This window comes from Capricornis sumatraensis, chromosome 8 (assembly GCF_032405125.1).
Source record: "Capricornis sumatraensis isolate serow.1 chromosome 8, serow.2, whole genome shotgun sequence".
NCBI classification, from domain to species: domain Eukaryota; kingdom Metazoa; phylum Chordata; class Mammalia; order Artiodactyla; family Bovidae; genus Capricornis; species Capricornis sumatraensis.
In genome coordinates, this window is record NC_091076.1 from 84,726,756 (window position 1) to 84,745,562 (window position 18,807).

The following is an 18,807-nucleotide window of genomic DNA, read 5'->3' on the forward strand; positions in this document are numbered from 1 at the left end:
CTGCGCTCTCAGCTCCGGAGGGTCCTTGGGTCCTCACAGCCTCCACCTTGGAAAGCCAGCCGGGCCCCTGAGGAAGGGCCTGCCCTGGACAAGAAGGGGCAGCCAAGAGCCTAGGAGTCACTCTGAGCAGTCACCAGCTGCTCAGATGCAGACACAAAGAGGATGGAGAAAGCTGACAGTGTTTTATTTGTCTACCTGTGGAGTGGGGGTCAGCCCTAGTCCAGGAGGTCCCCACACTCCAGGCTGTCCAACTCGCTCTGCACGTGGTCGACGTACTGGTTGATCTCCTTCACACGTTTGCGGTTCCTCATGATCTCATCCTTGTGAATCTGAGGGCAAGGCGGATCTTGAGACTGTCTGCCTGAGTCTGCCCCACCCCCACCCACGTGTGGCTCCACCCCCTGCCAACCTGCCCTTGCCACACATCTGCTCACCTTGTCCAGCAGGTGTGTGCACCAGGAGTTGACCCTGGTCACCAGCTCATCCTCGCGATTGTCAATCTTCAGGAGGTGGATGTCATGCGAGGCCCCAACTGCGTTAACTATCGTGTCTTTGTCAACGAAGAGCTGGGAAGGAAAGAGTGGGTGAGGGGCCTAGATCCACCCTCAGCGCAGAGCTGCTGAGCCGGTGGGGAGAGGGGCTGAGGTCCCTGGGGGCGGAGGCAGAGCCTGCTCTGTGTCCCCACTTCCTTGCTGTTGGCCCAGCAGTGCCAGTAACAGGGCAAGGGCCCCCGGGCAGCAAAGCAGTCCCCGTGGGGAGCATGCCCTTCCCCCAAAGACAGGACCAGCCCTGTGACTTCACCAAGGTTCTCAAGTCCAACCTGCCTGAAACCTGCCATCAGGTGGGAAATGTGAGGCCAGCCGGGGGTCTCGGGGCTGCTCTGAGGACAGAAGGCGCCATACGCCCGCCAGTGGGTCTCTGCCGCTCTCATGTCAACCCAGTCGACCTGAGCTCCTACTGGGGCTCCTGCCGTCATGTTCCCACCCGGTTCCCCACTGTGGATGACACTGTGGGTCGGTGCTCCCCCCAGGCCTGGCTGGAGGTCCCCGGAGCGGGCAGATAGACCTCCGCAGTGCTTTTCCAGTAGCTAGAGGGAATCTCAGATCTTGACCTCCCTTGTAGTCACTGCGTCTTACAAAGTGCCAGAACCCCCACTTTGGGAAAGCAGGCTGTCCCAAACCCAAAAGGTTTCAACCAACCTGTCAGTTGAAACCACATAGTGGTCAGGAGCTCCTCTTTAGTGGGGCCGCTCTGGGTGCTTTACTTGTTGGCCTGTCACCTGCCTATCTCCCCTTTCGCAGGTGCGAAATTAACGCTCCCGGAGGGGTTCAAGCTTTCCGGGGGGCGGGCCCCACGACGCCACCGCCCACCAGGACCCCCGCCCACCGGGCTCGGGCTCCGCCCACTGGACTCCAGCCCCGCCCCCCGCAATCACCGAGCGCACGTCGTCTGGCAGGTCCTCGTCCATCTCGCCCTTGACTATCTTCTCCAGGATGTTGATAGCGATCTCCAGGAGCTTCTCGTGGTGGTGGTTCTCCAGGTCCCGGCACTGTGCCATCGTGCAGCCAGAGTTAAGCCAAGGCCGGGCCAGGCAGGCTGGGGCACCCTCCCCTGCGCTGGCCCAGCTTGTCCTCCCCTTACGGGCCCTCCGAGTCCTCTGGCTCCCTCCACACTCCTTGGGGTCCCTTCTGGTCCCCTCCCCCACAGCCCTTTGTCCCTGCTGCTTGCAGCTCTCACTCTCCGTTGTATCCTGAAGGCCTCCTCTCGGAATCACTTCTCCCCATCCTCTGCTGCCCCCTGAGCCGGAAACGTCCTCCCCACCTCTCCAGCTGATCCCTCTGGCTCACCCTCTGGTCCTCACTTAGTGGACTCTTCCTCAGGGAGAGTCCCGACCTCCGCTCAGCTGCTGCCATCGCTCTGACAGCAGGATTGGGCCCAGGAGGACAGAGGTGAACTTCAGGGCCCTGAGTTCAGGTGACAAAAGGCTGGGCATGCCCCACATGTCAGCCCCTAACCTGACACTGATCTGCTTACGGATGACTTGTCAGTGGGATCAGCATAGAGGTTGACTACCCCTGGGCCCAGCACCTGCAGCATGGGCTGGTCTGGGGGAGGATTCTGGGGTGTGGTCTCCAGGTGAGGTCACTCGTGCAGCAGGCAGCAGCCTGTGGAGCAACCCACTATCTGGACTTCTGCTCTAACAAGGCGCCTTTGTGCTGGGGGTCAGGAAACACTCCTTAAACGCTCCAGAGAGTTGGCAAACCTCCACCTCTTGAAGGTGGGCTTCCTTCCTCAGTGAGAATGGGAGGTTTTACAACCCCAGTTTCAAAGGTGGAGATGCCCATTAAATAGGGTCCTGTTTAATCTCACCTTGGTGGAGATAACAGATCTTCCTGTAAGTCAAAAGGGGCATAGGCAGTTCTGGTAAAATGTGAAGTCTGATTATAAAGCGCTGGATTTTTACTCTTTGCCAGTGTGTCTAGGGCTCTGGTGGCAGTGGGAAGGAGCAGGCATGGGAACCCACAGGGAACCACCTGGAAGAGACCCCACTTATTTTCATCTTTTGTAAGCAGTGCAGAAGCTCTACCCTCTTGTGTCTTTGGTTTAGAATGTGGGCACCTCCCTGTGGGTCTGGTGGCGGGCACCATGTTGTGGGCAGGAGCCCCTGGCCCACAGTGCCTCCCCGGAGGGTCCTCAAGGAAAGGATATAGGCTCTGGACGTTCTCCACAAAGAGTCCCACCAGGTCGATAATGTTCCTTTCAAACATGTTTATAGTCTCCTGGAAATGATAAAGAACATGTGTGTTTAGACGTGAACTCCACTGACTTCACGCCAGAGCCACAGTGCTGCTTACTGCTTACCGGGTGGTGACCCAAGACCTTGAGGGTGAAGACCAACCGCCTGGCCTCACAGGGGGTGGTGACCACCTTCTCTCAGCTGTCACCCTCCAGCCTGTTCTCTTGCTCACCCCTCAACCTCAGGGCTTTAGTGGGTGCCTTCTCCAGGCCTTAGCCTGTGCTGTCTCTCTGCTAACCCCCCCAACCCCCTGCAAGTATGCACACACACAGCTCTGCCCTTTCCGGGGCTTCCCAGTGGCATCTGGCCCTGTGGACTGTGGGCCATCAGGCCCCTCTGTTCATGAAATTCTCCAGGCAAGAATACTAGAATGGGTTGTCATTTCCTTCTCCAGGGGAATCTTCCCCACCCAGGGATCAAACCTGAGTTTCCTGCATTGTAGTCAAAATTCTTTACTGTCTGAGCCATCAGGGAAGCCCCCTGCCTCCATCACCTCCACAGAAACAAAAGGAAGGAGTTGCTAGGAGCTAGGCTGCCTGCCAGCTCCACCACTGTCTGCAACTCAGGGGAAGTCATTAACTTCCCTGGCCTCAGCTTCCTCTTCTGTGAAATGGATTTCTTCCACATAGGTTGTGGTGAAGCAGGAATGGACTTCTTTACACAAATTGCTTTGGGAGGCACCTGGCAAGAGGAGACCCTTGGGAGTGCCGGCTGCTCCCCAGGCCTCTTGCTTTCAAGGCTCCCACCTTTCTCTGTGAGGGTGACCCTGCACAGCTGCATCCAGTGCTCGTCAAGGCATCCAGCCTCACCCAGGTGCCACGGGGAGGTCTGCTGCCCCTGAGTCACAGGGTGGTCACGCCCATGACCTGCCCTAGACTCCAGGGGCCGCAGGGTGGGCTGAGAGCACAGGGAGTGCAGGGCAGGTTGAGTCTGAGGACTGCAGAAGCCGAGCTAAATATACATCTTTCAAATGTGTGTTAACACTTGTAATAAATGAAAATAGAGTCATTGATGAGACCTAAAGGAAACCAACCCTGAATATTCATAGGAAGGACTGATGCTGAAGCTGAGTCTTTGGCCACCTGATGTGAAGAGCCGACTCTTTGGAAAAGACCTTTTTGCTGGGACAGATTGAGGTCAGGAGGAAAAGCGGGCGAGAAGAAGATGAGATGGTTGGATGGCATCACTGACTCAGTGCACATGAGTTTGAGCAAGCTCCGGGAGATAGTGGAGGAAAGAGGAGCCTGGCAGGCTGCAGTCTGGGGTTGCAAAGATTTGGACACAACTTAGCAACTGAACAACAACACTGAAAAGCAAGGGCTCTACTTGATAGCTTTTTAGCCATTAGTAAGACAAGCACAAGTTCTGGAGGACTGGGGTGGGTGATAGAAACGGGGCTCCCTGCTTGGGAAGGTTGGGAGCTACTGCCTGAGCCCTGACTCCGGTGGGCCATTTTCAGCGGTGCCAGAGCCCCCGTGGGGAGCAAGCTCTTCTCAGAGACACGGCAGGAACCTCTCCCAGTCTGTGGGTCACTGTCTCTGCCCAGCCTGTTCTGTTCATCACTGTGCTCAGGGCCCAGCCTTGGCTGCTGGCTGCCTGCTGAATGCACAGGTCAGTCTGGCTGCCCCAGATCAGGCAGCAGCGCTGTTAGGCTCCTTGCTCTGCCCTGAGATACCGTAGCTACAAGTGGCAGTGCCGGCAGCCTTGGCTCCATCCCAGATCTCCAGATTGAGTGTGGGGTGGGTGGAAAGTGGGGGCCCACTTTGTTTTTTGACAGCTCCGTGGATCTAAGCAAAGACTCTCCCTGCCAGGGCTCCGGGCTCTTCCTGGGTCGGGCGCTCACTCCAGAGAGACGAACTCAGTTCTTGTGCTGCACAAGGACCACTGGGCATCTCAGTGACTGCAAAGTGCTGGAGGCACAGAAAGCTCTCATGTGGGCTGCCGATTCACACCGGAAGGTTCTGGCCCCCAGGAGGTGTGGCCTTGGTGGGTTCCTTCACTGCAGCTGTGGCTCATGCTCACAGCCATGCCAGGCCCCTCATCCGATTCCTGCATTGGAGCTGCACCCAGGCCCGCCTCACCTCCAGCTGCTCCATCAGCTGCATCTCCAGCGTCATAAGCACGGTGAACAGCTCTGTGATGTCCTCGCTACACTGCACTATCTTTGCCTCGATGTTACTCAGTTCACTCTCCTCTCGGATCGCGTTTAAACTCTGCAAACAAAACTGTGCTTTAGGCAGAAATCTACGATGAAATGTAATTCCTGAAATGACAGGCAGTGGTTTGGTTTTGTGGGTCGGAACCTGGATTCTGGGGTCGGCCCACACTCAAGTGTCAGCTCTGCCCCCTCCATGCAGGAGGGAGGTGGTCAGAGCAGAGGCTCCACCAGCTGGGGAGTTATTGGAGGTGGAGGGGACAATGGCTTCAGAGTCACCTGGACCTGAATCAGGACCAGGTTGGGTCACTGTGTGACCTCAAGTGACTCCCATCTCCTTGGGAGCAGGGGCAGAGAGCCTGAGCATCACAAAGCCAGGGGATGGGGTGGCATCTCTGAGGTCTTGGCTCAGTGGGGCTCTGATCAGGGAGGGGTCCAGGACCAGCGGGGCAGTGAAGAGGGTTATAACACAAGGTTGGACCCCCACAGTGCCCCGTGAGCTGCCAGCGGTAAGCAGACACAGGTCCATCTGTGAAGAGAAGTGCTAGTGGGCTGGACAGCATGGGTAGTCGGAGCCGCACCCAGTACCAGCCGTTCACTAATGAAGGGCCTGGGGGTTTGGCTGCTGGATGCAATGTCAGTGACCAGCAAGTGACCCAGCAAGACTGGGGGTGAAGGGTGCTTGTGGTCATGGCCGCCCCATCTGGAGGAAGGTCAGGGTTCTTCCCTAGCTCAAGCCTGATGTGAAAGCAAATCCCGACAGAGGGAAGATTAACATGTAAAAAATAAAGCCATAAAAGTACCTCAAGAAAGAAAGGGGGGGCCTTTAATAAATAATCTCAGAGTGGAGAAATCCTTCCTAGGTGTGACTGGAAGAAAAGATTGATAATTTCTACCACATTAATTTTTAAAAAATTCTGAATGTCAGAAGTGCCATAGACATAATGCCAAGACAAATAGGAAACAGGAAAATATTTGCAACTCATTTCACTGACATGGGGCTAATTTCCCAATCTATAAAGAGTTGCTACAAAGTAATCTTTAAACAAAACAAAAAAAAAGAGACAGAAACACAGAGATCAAAAACCAAATGGGTGAGGGCATATTATAAGAACCCTGGAAGAGAAGGCTTGGGTCAGCCGCCTAGTCTGAGGCAACATTTGAGCATCACCAAGGTGGGAGGGCATCAGCTCTCCCCGAAGACACACCCCAGACCTGGGAGCTAGGTCAACCAGTCTGCCCGGGGCTCCAGGAGCACCAGCTGGAGGACATCCAGACATCCCAAGCCCAGTGGCTCCAGGGACCAACGTGATGGGGACGGGGACTGGGCGACTCGGCTGGCCCAGGGGCAGCTGCTGCCAGGGACGTTGGCAACCACAGTTCTGTGAAATCCTCCCGTTTTCAATGTCAGAAGAATGCTCAAACAGTTTAAAACCTTCTTCAGGCCACACGCAACACATGTGTGAACAAACGAGCTCCTGCGCTGAGGTCTGAAGCTCTGGCTCTCGTTAATGGGAACCCTGGGAGCCCTGTCAGCCTGACCCATGTCACCGGTGGGGGGCGGGGGGTTCCTCCTCTTTAAACTAAGTCCTCAACCAGCTTCTCGCTCCTCTAACCTGGATGCCATGTGCACTCACGGGCTTGCTGTGCCAGTGGTTTCTGGACGAAAGGAAAGTCCATAGCTTTGGAGCAGGTCAGTAATCCTGTCTGCAAAAGCAAGGTTAACTGAAACCGCTCTGCCGAGTATACACAGCCCTGCTTGCGGTGCGGCCCCTCTGCACAGTCTGCGGCTCACCCTGCTGTATGCAGCCCCAGGAGAGGTGCCCAGAGCAGCGCTGACCCCTAGGAGAGGAGGGGGCCTGGCTGGGGGTGGCTTCCCAGCCTGGCACTCACGTGCAGTGGTCATCCTCTTTGTTGTGACCACCGGGGTAATGGCACCACCAAGGCAAAAAGTTGTGGCGACCCCACCGTGAGCCTGGGATAGTGGAGGAGCCAGAGTGGGTGGGGCAGCCTGAGTTGGTGAACTGGTGAACAGGGACAATGATTGAGGGGCTTGGGTCGTCAGAGGGGAGGGGCTGGGCCTCTGGCAGGTGGGCACCTGCTGCGGGAGGGGGGGACGGGACCCACCAGCAAGTGCTTCTCCTCAAACTTGGCAATCTTGAGCTTGCCCTGCTCCTGGTTTTCCTGGATGGCCTCCTGCACACACTCCATGAAGGTGTCTAGCTCTGCCTTTCGCTTCTCCTGCTGCTTCAAGCCGTACTCAAAGATGTTCAGACAGATGATGACAAACTTATCCTTGTAGGTGAACGACTGTTAAGGAAGCCTGCAGCTGCCCTGGAGGGTGGACTGCCTGGGGGTGGACTGCCTGGGGGGGTGGGCTGCCTGGGGTGGGCTGCCTGGGGGTGGGCTGCCTGGGGGTGGGCTGCCTGGGGGTGGACTGTCCCGGGGGGTGGGCTCCCTGGGGGTGGGCTGCGCTGCCTGGGGATGGACTGTCTGGGGGGTGGACTGCCTGGGGCTAGATTGCCTGGGGGTGGACTGCCTGGGGGTGGGCTGCCTGGGGTGGACTTCCTGGGGGTGGGCTGCCTGGGGGTGGGCTGCCTGGGGCTGGACTGCCTCGGGCTGGACTGTCTGGGGGGTGGGCTGCCTGGGGGTGGGCTGCCTGGGGGTGGGCTGCCTGGGGGTGGACTGTCCCGGGGGGTGGGCTCCCTGGGGGTGGGCTGCGCTGCCTGGGGATGGACTGTCTGGGGGGTGGACTGCCTGGGGCTAGATTGCCTGGGGGTGGACTGCCTGGGGGTGGGCTGCCTGGGGTGGACTGCCTGGGGGTGGGCTGCCTGGGGGTGGGCTGCCTGGGGCTGGACTGCCTCGGGCTGGACTGTCTGGGGGGTGGACTGCCTGGGGGTGGACTGCCCGGGGGGTGGGCTGCCCGGGGGGTGGGCTGCCTGGGGGGTGGGCTGCCCGGGGGGTGGACTGCCCGGGGGGTGGGCTGCCTGGGGGGTGGACTGCCTGGGGCTAGACTGCCTAGGGCTGGACTGCCTGGGGGCTGGACTGCCTGGGGGTAGGCAGCCTGGGGGTGGGCTGCCTGGGGGTGGACCGCCTGGGGGGTGGACTGCCTGGGGGGTGGGTGGCCTGGGGCTGGACTTCCTGAGGGGTGGGCTGCCTGGGGCTGGACTGCCTGGGGGGTAGGCTGCCTGGGGCTAGACTGCCTGGGGCTGGACTGCCTGGGTGCTGGACTGCCTGGGGGTAGGCGGCCTGGGGGTGGGCTGCCTGGGGGTGGACCGCCTGGGGCTGGACTTCCTGAGGGGTGGGCTGCCTGGGGCTGGACTGCCTGGGTGCTGGACTGCCTGGGGGTAGGCGGCCTGGGGGTGGGCTGCCTGGGGGTGGACCGCCTGGGGCTGGACTTCCTGAGGGGTGGGCTGCCTGGGGGTGGACTGCCTGGGGGGTGGACTGCCTGCAGCTGGACTGCCTGGGGGGTGGACTGCCTGGGGCTAGACTGCTTGGGGCTGGACTGCCTGGGGGCTGGACTGCCTGGGGGTGGACTGCCTGGGGGGTGGGTGGCCTGGGGCTGGACTTCCTGAGGGGTGGGCTGCCTGGGGCTGGACTGCCTGGGGGGTGGACTGCCTGGGGGGTAGACTGTCTGGGGGTAGGCAGCCTGGGGGTGGGCTGCCTGGGGTGGACTGCCTGGGGGGTGGGCTGCCTGGGGGCACTGCCAGGTTGGGGTGGCATGTGGGCCTGGAGGCAGAGCCACAGTTGAGATGGAGTATAAGGTGGTGATCGGGTGTCTCCACCCTCAGCCTGAGAATTCAGGGAGGGTCCTGGGTAGGTGGCTATGGTGACAAGTGCCCATCAGTCACATCCTCTGGGGGAAGGGATCAGGCCCAGCCCATAGCCCCTAACCGTGCAACACATCTCCCTCTGCAAGCTCGACCTCCCCAATTGCAAGCCGGGGTCTGAGACCCCGTGGGTGGTGACACAGTTTTAAACACTGAGTGCAAAGCACACAGCAAGAAACTGTGAACAGCTAGGCTGCATCCCCGGCAACCTGGGCCCTGCTAACCGGACACCCCATGTGTTCCTCCCCTGTGCTGAGGAACACCCCATGTGTTCCTCGCTGCCCTGGGTGCACCGTCCTGGGGCCCAGAGGGGAAGGGGACTCCCCCTGGGCTCCCATGCCCAGGCCCTGTGGGGTGGCCATGACCCGGAAGGATATGCCTCCAGGAGCTCGCCCACGCCAGGCAGGTGGGAGAGCTTGCTGCCCTCTACGTCCTCATTGTACATGCTGTCGAACAGGAAGGTGCCGTTTAGCTGCTCCACGAAGGCTGCCTGTGGTCAGAGACACAGTGGGCTCACTGGGCAGGACCCTGTGCTGGGCACTGGGGCCGTGCGTGCCCAGCCCCTGGGAAGGCAGGCAGGGATGGGCAGGCGATGGGCTGGGTGAGGCCAGAGCTACAGAGGCAGAAAACTGAAGGGTGCCCTCAGCTTGGTCCTGTTGAGCGGGGGCACCCTGGGAGAAATGAGCATTCCCAGGGAACTGACCAGTGGGCCTAAGGACCAGGGACTGCTCTGAAAAACGGCTGGGCACAGAGTCCCTGGCCCTGGGGCCAGAGCGGGGCCTGGGGGCCGTGGGACAGAGTCGGGGGTGGGGGTGACAGGTCAGCATGACTGTCCTGACTGAGGCTCCAGTGGCCCAGAGACCCTGGGTACCAGCTGTTCTCAATCAAATGACAGGTTTCTGAGGCCTGGGCTCTGCCGACCTTCACAGACCAGCCTGAGACCGGTGCGGGACTGGGCAGGCGTGGCGGGTGGGGGCAGCGGGTCTCCCGCGGGCAGCCCTGAACCTGGTGCTCCTCCAGCTCCTCCCGCCGGGCCTGCTCGTCTTCTAGCCGCGCCTGCACCAGGTTCTCCCGGTGCTTCAGCTCGTCGATGCTGTACTGGTGCTTCATCTCCGCCAGCTCTTTCTGTCGGAGAAGCGGGAAGGGGCATCGTTACTCTGGGACCAGGGGTCCCTCACAGCCGCTGGCCTCCCCAGCATGGGCAGGGCCTGAACAGGAGTGGCTTGTCTTCCCTCCCCCACCCTTCCCAAGTATTCTGAGCCTCGGGTAAATCAGTGTGGGAGCCTCAAGGGCAGGCTGAGTGAGGATGTGGGCCGTCCCTGGGGTGGAGGCCCCCTCGCAGTCCCGCTGGTTCCCACACCTTCCCTGGCTGGGCTCTGGCCCTCTTTAAGGGGTGCACAAGGAAGAGCTGCAGTGGGGGGTGCGAGCCACAGGCCTGGGCACAACGCTCTCGGCTTATTCTCAGCATTTGAGCCCCCGTTGCCCTTCAAAGTACTGCCTAAATGCAAAAAATAAGACTTGAGAGTCTTGAAATTCAAAATTTCACAGTCCTATCCTGTTCCTGGACAAGAGAAGGGCATGGTTGGGGAAGGAGGGGCAACTCTCCGACCCCCCTGGTATCTGTGGACCCCCAGTCTCTGTGGACCCCCTGGGTCTCTGTGGACCCCCTGGATCTTTGTGGATCCCCACTGGTCTCTGTGGACACCCCCAGAAAGGTTCCTGCGAGCAGAGGGCTCCACACTTGGAAGGTGGCGCAGCAGCCAGGCCAGCAGGGTCAGCACGGAGACCTGGGGACCAGCCAGCTCTCCCGGTGCCCCCACGTCACCTTAGGGCCTCCCCCCACCCTAGACACAGGCTCCTTCCTCCCAGAAAAGGCAGCAGCTTCTGACTGGGGGGTGGCAAGTCCCCCACCTCCTCATACCCTACTTTCATCCCGTCCTGCTGTCAGAGGCCTTCCCTGTCGGGTGGGGTTTTTTCCCCTGGGGGCAAAGCACCCACAAACTGGTCACAGGGTAAAGGGTAAAAAGCTCCCAGCAGGGGTGTAGGACAGAGGCAGGGGTGTAGGACAAAGGCGGGGGTGGCCTGGCCAGGCAGTGGACAGGGGCGGGGCCTTCCTCCTGGGGTGAGGCTCCCTCAGGCCAGAGACCCTGGCTCTGCTGCAGTTGAGCCCAGCTCTCTGCTGGCCACCTCGGCCGTGGGGTCCTGGGGGCATCCCTCTGGGGTCAGCGAGGTTGGCACTTTGGGGTGCTACCATGACCTGTCAGTGTCACTCCCGGGGTTGCCTGTTGTGGGGGTGAGTCCTGACTCTGCCCTGAGCTGCTGAGCCCACTCTCACTTAGTCTCCCAGACTTGTTCGCGGAGAAGCAGACAGAGCAGGACGGCAGCGAGGAGGCGGGAGGAGGCCCAGGACAGGGCCCAGCCAAGAATGTGCACCACAGTGACCGGGGCCGTTAGGGTCAGGAGCCTCCAGGAGGGGCTGCTTTCCTCTCCTCCCGTGGACGTGGCCCTCCCCAGATGCCCAGGGCCACATTGAAGGGAGACGCTACCATGTGGTCGTCGAGGCGCCGAAAGTCCAGGTACACGAGGTCGGGGAGGTAGGCGCAGATGAACATCTTGTAGTCCTCGTCCTCGGCCACTGGGTTCCCGGACAGGCTGAGCGTGCGCAGGGCCTTGAACCGCCGCAGGTAGATGACCTGAGGGGAAGGTGGGCCTGTGTCCTTTCTCTGCCCTCTGCCCACACCGGGAAGCCACGAGGATGAGGAGCCGTGGTCTTTGCCACGGCCAGTGGATGGGGTCCCACGCTCACTGGGGACCCAGTCTCCCCATCTGTGAAGGGGCTGCAGGGGTGTCACACGCAGGTGTTGAGAGGACCCAACGCCGCGAGGAGCGCCAAGAGGAGGGCTGGCACCTGCTCCCCAAGCGCCCGCTGTCCCTCCACCCTCCACTCTCAGCACAGGCACCCTTTCCACCCGTCAGTGCTCTGAAAGGCCCTGTGCCCTGAAATTCAGCAAAACCTGGATCTACTGGGTGGCAGCTGGTGGGACCACCACTAACAACCATTTACTTTTCCTGTTGTTAGTAACGAGGGACATTCAGCAAGACCACCAGCCCCTCATCTGACAGCATCTCCTCCCCTGTGCGAAAGACAGAAGAGAAACCTGCTTCTCTTCCGTCTTGAAGGGATTCCCTTGTCAGTTGTTTATTCGTTCAGCAAACATCACTGAGCACCTGCCAGCCTGGGGACACAGTGGGAACAGAGCCCTCAGAGCAGGAGCTGACACTCTAAGGGCAGGGGACAGGAATGCTTCAAAAGTCAGCAGAGGGACTTCCCTAGGGGCACCGCAGATAAGAATCCGCCTGTCGATGCAGGGGACACAGGTTCCATCCCTGGCCCCAGAAGATCCCACCAAGCAGCGGAGCCCCCGTGCACCAAGGCCACTGGGCCCACATGCCTAGATCCCGTGCTCTGCAACAAGAGAAGCCACAACAGTAAGCCAGCATGCCGCATCTGGAGAGCGGGCCCGCCTCCTCCGTCTCCGCAACTGGAGGAAGCCTGAGGAAAGCAGTAAAGACCCAGAACAGCCAAAAATAAATGCTTTTTAAAAGTCAGAGACATTGCTGTTGGTCATAAGCGCTCGAAGAACTCGAGGGGGTAGGTAGGGAGGGAGCCTTAGGGACAATGATGGGGATGGGGTTCCGTTAGGATTTGAGCCTCTGAACTCTGAGGAAGCAGCAGGAAGAGCAGTGGCGAGTGTACTCCCAGGAGCAAAACCAGCACAAACGAAGGCAATGCCGTGGGAAAGGGTGTGACCAATGCCAGGAAGCAGGGAGGGGCCAGGAGGTCTGAGAAGATACTGAGAACAAGGCCAGCGCTGATTCATCTGAGACCTGGTGGGTGGCGGTCAGGAGTTTGAAAGCTGTCTTAGGGAAATGGGAGCTGTTGGAGTTTTCAGGGTATGTGGGGTGGGGCGGGGGGTCAGGACCTGATTTCATTTTAAGAGCTCTCCCAGTGGGATTCCAGTTTTTGTCTTTGGGATCATCAAAGCAAGAAAGGTCTGGGAGCAAAGTGTGCTGTGGGTGGTTAGAGGGACAGGACTTCTTGTCATTGCTGCTGGGTCTGTAGGTGGTTCCACTTCTGTAGATGGCCACGCAGCAAGACCCATCACAAGGAGAAAATGCCTTCGGACCCAACAACTCCACCTGGAGGAACTCATCTCCCACAGGGGCTCATCCAGGTGCACAGTTAGCCCCCATCCAGGTGCACAGTCAGCCCCTATCAAAGACATCCCCAACAGCCTGTGTATGACGGCATGAGGTCGGAGAACACCTCAGTGTCCACCCATGGGGGCTGGAGAACTCCATCCTGCAGGATCTAGGCAATGGAATGTCCTGTGGTGTGTAGAGGGCACCGATGACTTGCGGGGGGTGGGGGGGCGGGGACGATCCAAGACAGGCTCTGGAGAGTAGCCAGACAGGTGTGACAATCGTGTGAAACATTTAGACAGTAAGATGCCCCGAAAGACACATGTGCGATTTAGGAGCAGTTGTGGCCTCTGGCAGGGGACACAGGGGCAGAGGTCAAGAGCGAGGGGCTGTGCTCTGCATGCCCTGAGTTCTGCTGAGTCAGCCACTTGCTTTTAATTCAATGAACAAAATGAAAACAAGCCTAACAAATATATAACAGGAAAGTCTATAATCAGATGTAAGAAACTCAGGGCAGGTAAGGACTGACACCAGAGATGCTCTGGGCTTGTCGGCCATGAAGCCAGCACCCCCTGCCTGTCTCTCTGGGGACCAGCTGCACCTGCTTCTCCTGTCTTCATGGGGTGGAGGGTGCGTGCCTGGCACCCAGCACGCCCTGGGGAAATGGGGACAAAAGAACAGCCCAGGCCAGGGAGGGAGGTGGGTGTTCACAGCAGGGTGGGGCACGGCCTGAGTCAGTGTCCCCTCCCTGCCCAGGCCTGGATCTGCTCAGGGCCAGGGCTAGTGTCTGAGGATGACAAGTCAGAGGCAGTCCACTCACATACAGGCTCCCAGGTGCTGGACCTACCCAGGCAGCAGCAGCTCTAAACACTCAGAAAGTTTCCCACAAGCACGATTTGGGGCTATTTGGGGTTTACCCTTAACTGAAAACTCCTGAATAAGCACCATTTCCTCCATAGCCCCTCTGCGCCCTGTCCTGCTGCAGCTGCTCTACATGGACAGACTTGACCCTCACGATGGCCTGTGGGGTGGACTGCTATTTGTCCTCAGGAACAGATGGGCACTGAGCCCTGGATGCTGAGTTCCCGGCCCAGGGCCTCACCCCTCGCCAGTCCATTGCTCTAGCTGCTCTGCCTGGGGCACTGCCCTGTACCCTCTGCCCACTCTGCCAGCGACCTGGGGCTGCTGTTGGTCTCTGTCCCCACTGGGCACAGGCCAGACGCCCCACAGGCAAGAGGGCCCCCCTCACCAATGTCTGCTGAGTGAGTGGTGGGGGTGGGGCACAGACGCACCCACATGCAGGCCCCCACGGGCTAAGCTGGTATCTGAATGTCCTTGAATCTGGATTTCCGGCTTTTCTAGGACGGGGTGGGGGGTGGCGGGGAGCTACCCCCACAGTCCCCCTGGCCCCTGCCTGTGCCCACACTCACGTTCATCAAGTTCCCGATATGGTTGTTGCCCAGCGACAACACCTGCAGCTTGACCAGCGCGTCCAGCGAGTCAATCTTGCTGATGCGGTTGTTGAACAGGCTCAGGTCCTCTAGGTTGACCAGCGTGTCCAGCCCCTCGATGGCCTCGATGTTGTTGAAAGACAGGTCTGGAGGACAGGCCTGGCTTAGGGGCACCGTCCTGGAGCTGAACCCCCACTTCGGCTCTACTGTCTCCTTCCCAGTAGCATAGGTGGGCAAAGGCTCCCATCTGTGCGACCCGTGATACAGGATGGAAACTCACTGGGGGGTGGGGTCAGCACATCTTGGGGAGGGGGACACCCTTGAGGCCAGGCCGCCCCACACTCCAGGCCCAACCCCAGCTGACCTGAGGACCCCCTCTACTCCAGGTTTCTCATCTTTGGGAATCAAACTGCTTTTTCCCACTGCAGGATTGGGTTTGAGGGGATCGGGGCTGCAACATTGTCCTGGAACACGGATGGCCCTAAGGCCCAAAGTGGGAACTTTTCATGAGCTTTCAGCTAAAGCCCTGATGTTTGAGGGGCTCCAGAAGTCATTTAGCCTCCCCGGCCCCTCAGAGGAGGTTGTCCTGGGACACTTTCCCTATGCCAGGACCGCCCCGTGCCTTTCCTTGTTTCACCCTCACAAGCAGAGCTGTCATCGCCATGTCTTAGGGATGAGGGAGCCGAGATTCAAGGATGCCAGGTGCCCAAGGTCAACAACACGTAAGGAAAGTGAGGTGCGGGAGCTGAGCTCACATATCCAGAATTCGTTAGCAGTTCGGCAGAGCGGGGCCTGACTGGGTTCCCCTACTTCCTTTCCTGCCAGGCTCTGTTCTTTGCAGACTGAGCTGGTAGATGTTCAAAAAAGGGGTCGGGGGGAGGCAGCTAGGATTTGAGCAGCTGCAGATTGCTGTGGTGTAAATACTGCTACTGCCAGTGTCAGGCTACCATCAGGGCATCCCTGAGTGTACAGTTGGGACAAGATGTGGGCAGCAGGACTAGCCGGCCCCAGCTTACCCTCAGCACTGCGACAGCTGACTGGCCACCAGCAGGGCCTATGCATGTGGAGGGGGGTTGGGCTGTGGGTACAGGGCGGGCTGTGGGTACAGGGCGGGCTGTGGGTACAGGAGGGGGCCGTGGGTACAGGCGAGGGGGGTGCTGTGGGTGCAGGGCAGGGCTGTGGGTGCAGGGGGCACTGTGGGTACAGGCAGGAGCCATGGGTGCAGGCAGGGGGCCATGGGTACAGCCGGGGGTGGGCCATGGGTGCAATAGGGGGATGTGGGTACAGGGGGGCAGTGGGTACGGGGTGGCCGTGGGTACGGGGGGGACAGTGGTTGTAGGTAGGGGGCCATGGGTGCAGGCAGGGGCTATGGGTGCAGGTAGGGGGCGGCTATGGGTTCAGGGGGTGCTGTGGGTGCACTGAACCATCAAACACCCTCTCCTCACCCCACACCCCTGCATCCCAGGGCCCAGCTCCTCCCAGCTCTGGCTGCATCCCTGGGTGACCATCACTAGACAGAGGCTTTCCTGCTGGGAGCCAGCAGGGAAGCGGGGCCGCGTGGGGCCCTACCCAGCCAGACCAGGTGCGTGAGGTTCTCCAGGCCCTCGATCTTCTCAATGATGTTGTTGTCCAGCTGCAGCTTCTGAAGGCTCTCAAACTGCCAGAGGTTGTCGATGCGGAGGATGTCTGAAACAATGGAGGGTGCGCCCAGGTGGGTGTCAGGGTTTAGTACCAGTGTCATGGGGGCTAGATGATGGATGCTGACTGTGGGAGGGGCCCCAGAAGCCCTGTTTCCTTCCCTGGAGTGCCGGGGACCCTGGAGGTGTGCGCCCAGCTCCGCGGAACTCAGAGTCCCTGTTAGTGCTGGTGCCGGGACTACCACAGGCTACACCGCAAGGTGAAGGTAGGTGGGCCCTCCAGGGCAGGGACTCACATGGCTCCCCCTTGAAATGCCTGGGCTCGGTCAGAGGGCGCAGCAGGGCCCCCCGGGTTGACAAAGGGAATCAAGGCTACAGGGATGGCCCGTTGAGCATTTTGTGGGGTGCTCTGGCCACAAGGACCCTGCATGTCTCTACCTAGAATTGCACGCTGTGTGTCTGCCCAAAGATGGGGGCCTATAAGAGGCAGAGAAATGGCCCCCGAATGTCCATATACTATGAGGGGAAGAACTGCCCACACAGAGGCGGGCTCCTCGCATCACTGATCCTGAGTCCTCTGAAGACCAGCTCCCTGTCATGCAGCTGACTGCCCTCTTGCTCCTGAGGCAGGCAGACCCTCTGTCACGGCCACCAAGAGTGCCACCCTCAGTTGATACCAAGTCTAAAAACCACGCATGCTGGTCTTGTGCCTTTCAACCCAGGTGGCCCGAATGCGACCAAGGACCATAGACTGTGGACCGTGCGTGGAACTGGGGGCTGCCTGCGCCCACCCTGCCCGGCCCCGCCCAGGACACGTACTCTGGAAGTCCAACTGCAGGGACAGGACGTCCTTGAAGAGAATGCCCTCCTGCTTGGCCAGCTGCCCGGCCTCCTCCCGTGGGCCCTGCTCCCCCACGGCCAACTTGAGCATCTCATCGTCCATCACTCTGGGCTCCATGTCATACAGCCGGTTCATCTTTCCTGGAAAACACCAACACCCTGGCTGAGGCCGCCTCTCCTGCCTCCCTTTGAGGGCGGGGCCTGGCCAGTATCCTTTCACTGCATCGTGGGGAGCGTGGCAGCCATGACGCTCTGAAGGCAGGCCCCTCCCACTCTTGGCTGCTAATTCTGGGCCTCCCCAGACCCCCGCTGGCCTGGTGCCCACGAACAATGGTGCACCCCTTGTCTCCACAACCAGGCTGTGACCCTAACCGCGATCCCGATATCCATACTGGTCCCTTTAGCCTCTGGAGCTCAGCTGCCTGCAAAGCCATCGATCGCCATCTTGGGCCTCTGGCTTTCTGTGCCCACCCTTGTTGGGTTCCTCGGCACCAACCACTGATCACAGTCCTTGGTGGCCCCAGCCAGGCCCGCCAGGCCTGCCAGGCCCGGCCCCCCTTCCCTGAGAGCCTCACCCTCTGAAGGTGGCCATATCTGTAAGCACCCCCAACCACAGGTGCCCAGGGTGTAGCCACTGGTACACACGGACTCAAGCTGGCTGTTTGTGACCCTCCCCAGAGAGACGTGAACTGCGGCCTCAGGACAAAGCACCCGTCAGTGCTGGTTACTTGAGCTTGGAAGGCACTGGGAGCTAAGGGCTGGTCAGGGACATGGTGAGTGAGAGAGTAACAGGACCTGCGGAAGATGGACAGACAGAAGCAAGATGGGAACTTGATCCAGGAAAAAAGACAAAAGGACAGACAGAGGCTGCCTTCCCCTCACTGGCTTCCTGGCCCCTCCTGCTCCAACCTCAGGCCCCTGGACCTCTGACCCCAGGCCCCTAGATAAGGCACTGACTTCACAAGTTAAATCCTCATTTCCCTAAACTAACCCAGGAGGTATCTGTTGCTACTGGTCCAAAGGGATTTGGCTGAGGCACAGCGGGGTGGGTCACAGACAAACCTACACTGCTGTTCTTGGTTGGACAGAGCCACGGTCCTGGGCAGTTTGACCGCAGTCCATCATTACCAGCCGTCCTAGCACACCCAGAAGGCCTGGACCCCATGGGAGGGCACATGCTACTGGAAACGCCCTGATTCTGCCTCGGAATGCTCTGGACGTTCAGTCTTCCCCCTACTCTCCACTCTGTTCTCACCTGCCTACTGGCTTCACCTCCTACCTTGGCCCTTGCGTGCCCACGCCCGGCCTCCCTGCCCCACTGGTCCCTGATGATGCAGCCCCACAATTGCCTTTTTATTCCAGCGAGCGCTGCTGGGGAGACTCGCAAAGTGTTGGGCAAAGTGGGGTGGGCCTGGCAATCCTGCACCTGGTCTCAGAGACCCCCTGCCTGGCTGCCTCTACCTTACCCAGCCATGCAGCTTGTGCAGTTGTGCATCCCAGTGGCCCCAGAGCAGGCACAGCTTCCTTCTTCCTGCACCCACTTCTCTGAGTCTCCCCTCTTCCTGGGTCCGTCCACATTCTCTCATGTCCTTCAGCTGACTGACTCAACCCCTGAAAGACATTTCTAGTCCTCTACCTCTCTCTATCTCCCCATTCTTTGGAGACAATTTTTCTAAAATTTCCCATAACTCGACACCAGCTTCTCTCTGGGGAAATTTTAATGTGCCGTATTTGGCAGATGCTACTTGAAAGTGTTGGTGCTTTTCCCCCCACCCTTCTTTTCCTTTACAGACAAGTGCTGTGCTTTGGGAAATGATTCATACTCTGATTTCAAAACTTTGGCTGACTTCTTATCACTCCTGTCACACAAGGGCCTGGTCCCTGAGCCAGGTTG

At 59.6% G+C, this 18,807-nt stretch overlaps 1 protein-coding gene across 1 annotated transcript; it reads right to left on the reverse strand.

Annotated features, from left to right (window-relative positions):
- Window positions 1-215: 215 nt before the first annotated feature.
- DRC3 (dynein regulatory complex subunit 3) lies at window positions 216-17,049 on the reverse strand. Its single transcript, XM_068979035.1, has 12 exons — window positions 16,893-17,049; window positions 16,006-16,122; window positions 14,416-14,582; window positions 11,329-11,475; window positions 9,788-9,907; window positions 9,160-9,272; window positions 7,080-7,254; window positions 4,879-5,010; window positions 2,710-2,780; window positions 1,436-1,559; window positions 435-566; window positions 216-329 (listed from the first exon to the last, which is right to left on the reverse strand). Exons 1-12 carry the CDS (start codon window positions 17,047-17,049, stop codon window positions 216-218), a joined length of 1,569 nt encoding a protein of 522 aa, XP_068835136.1.
- Window positions 17,050-18,807: the final 1,758 nt, after the last annotated feature.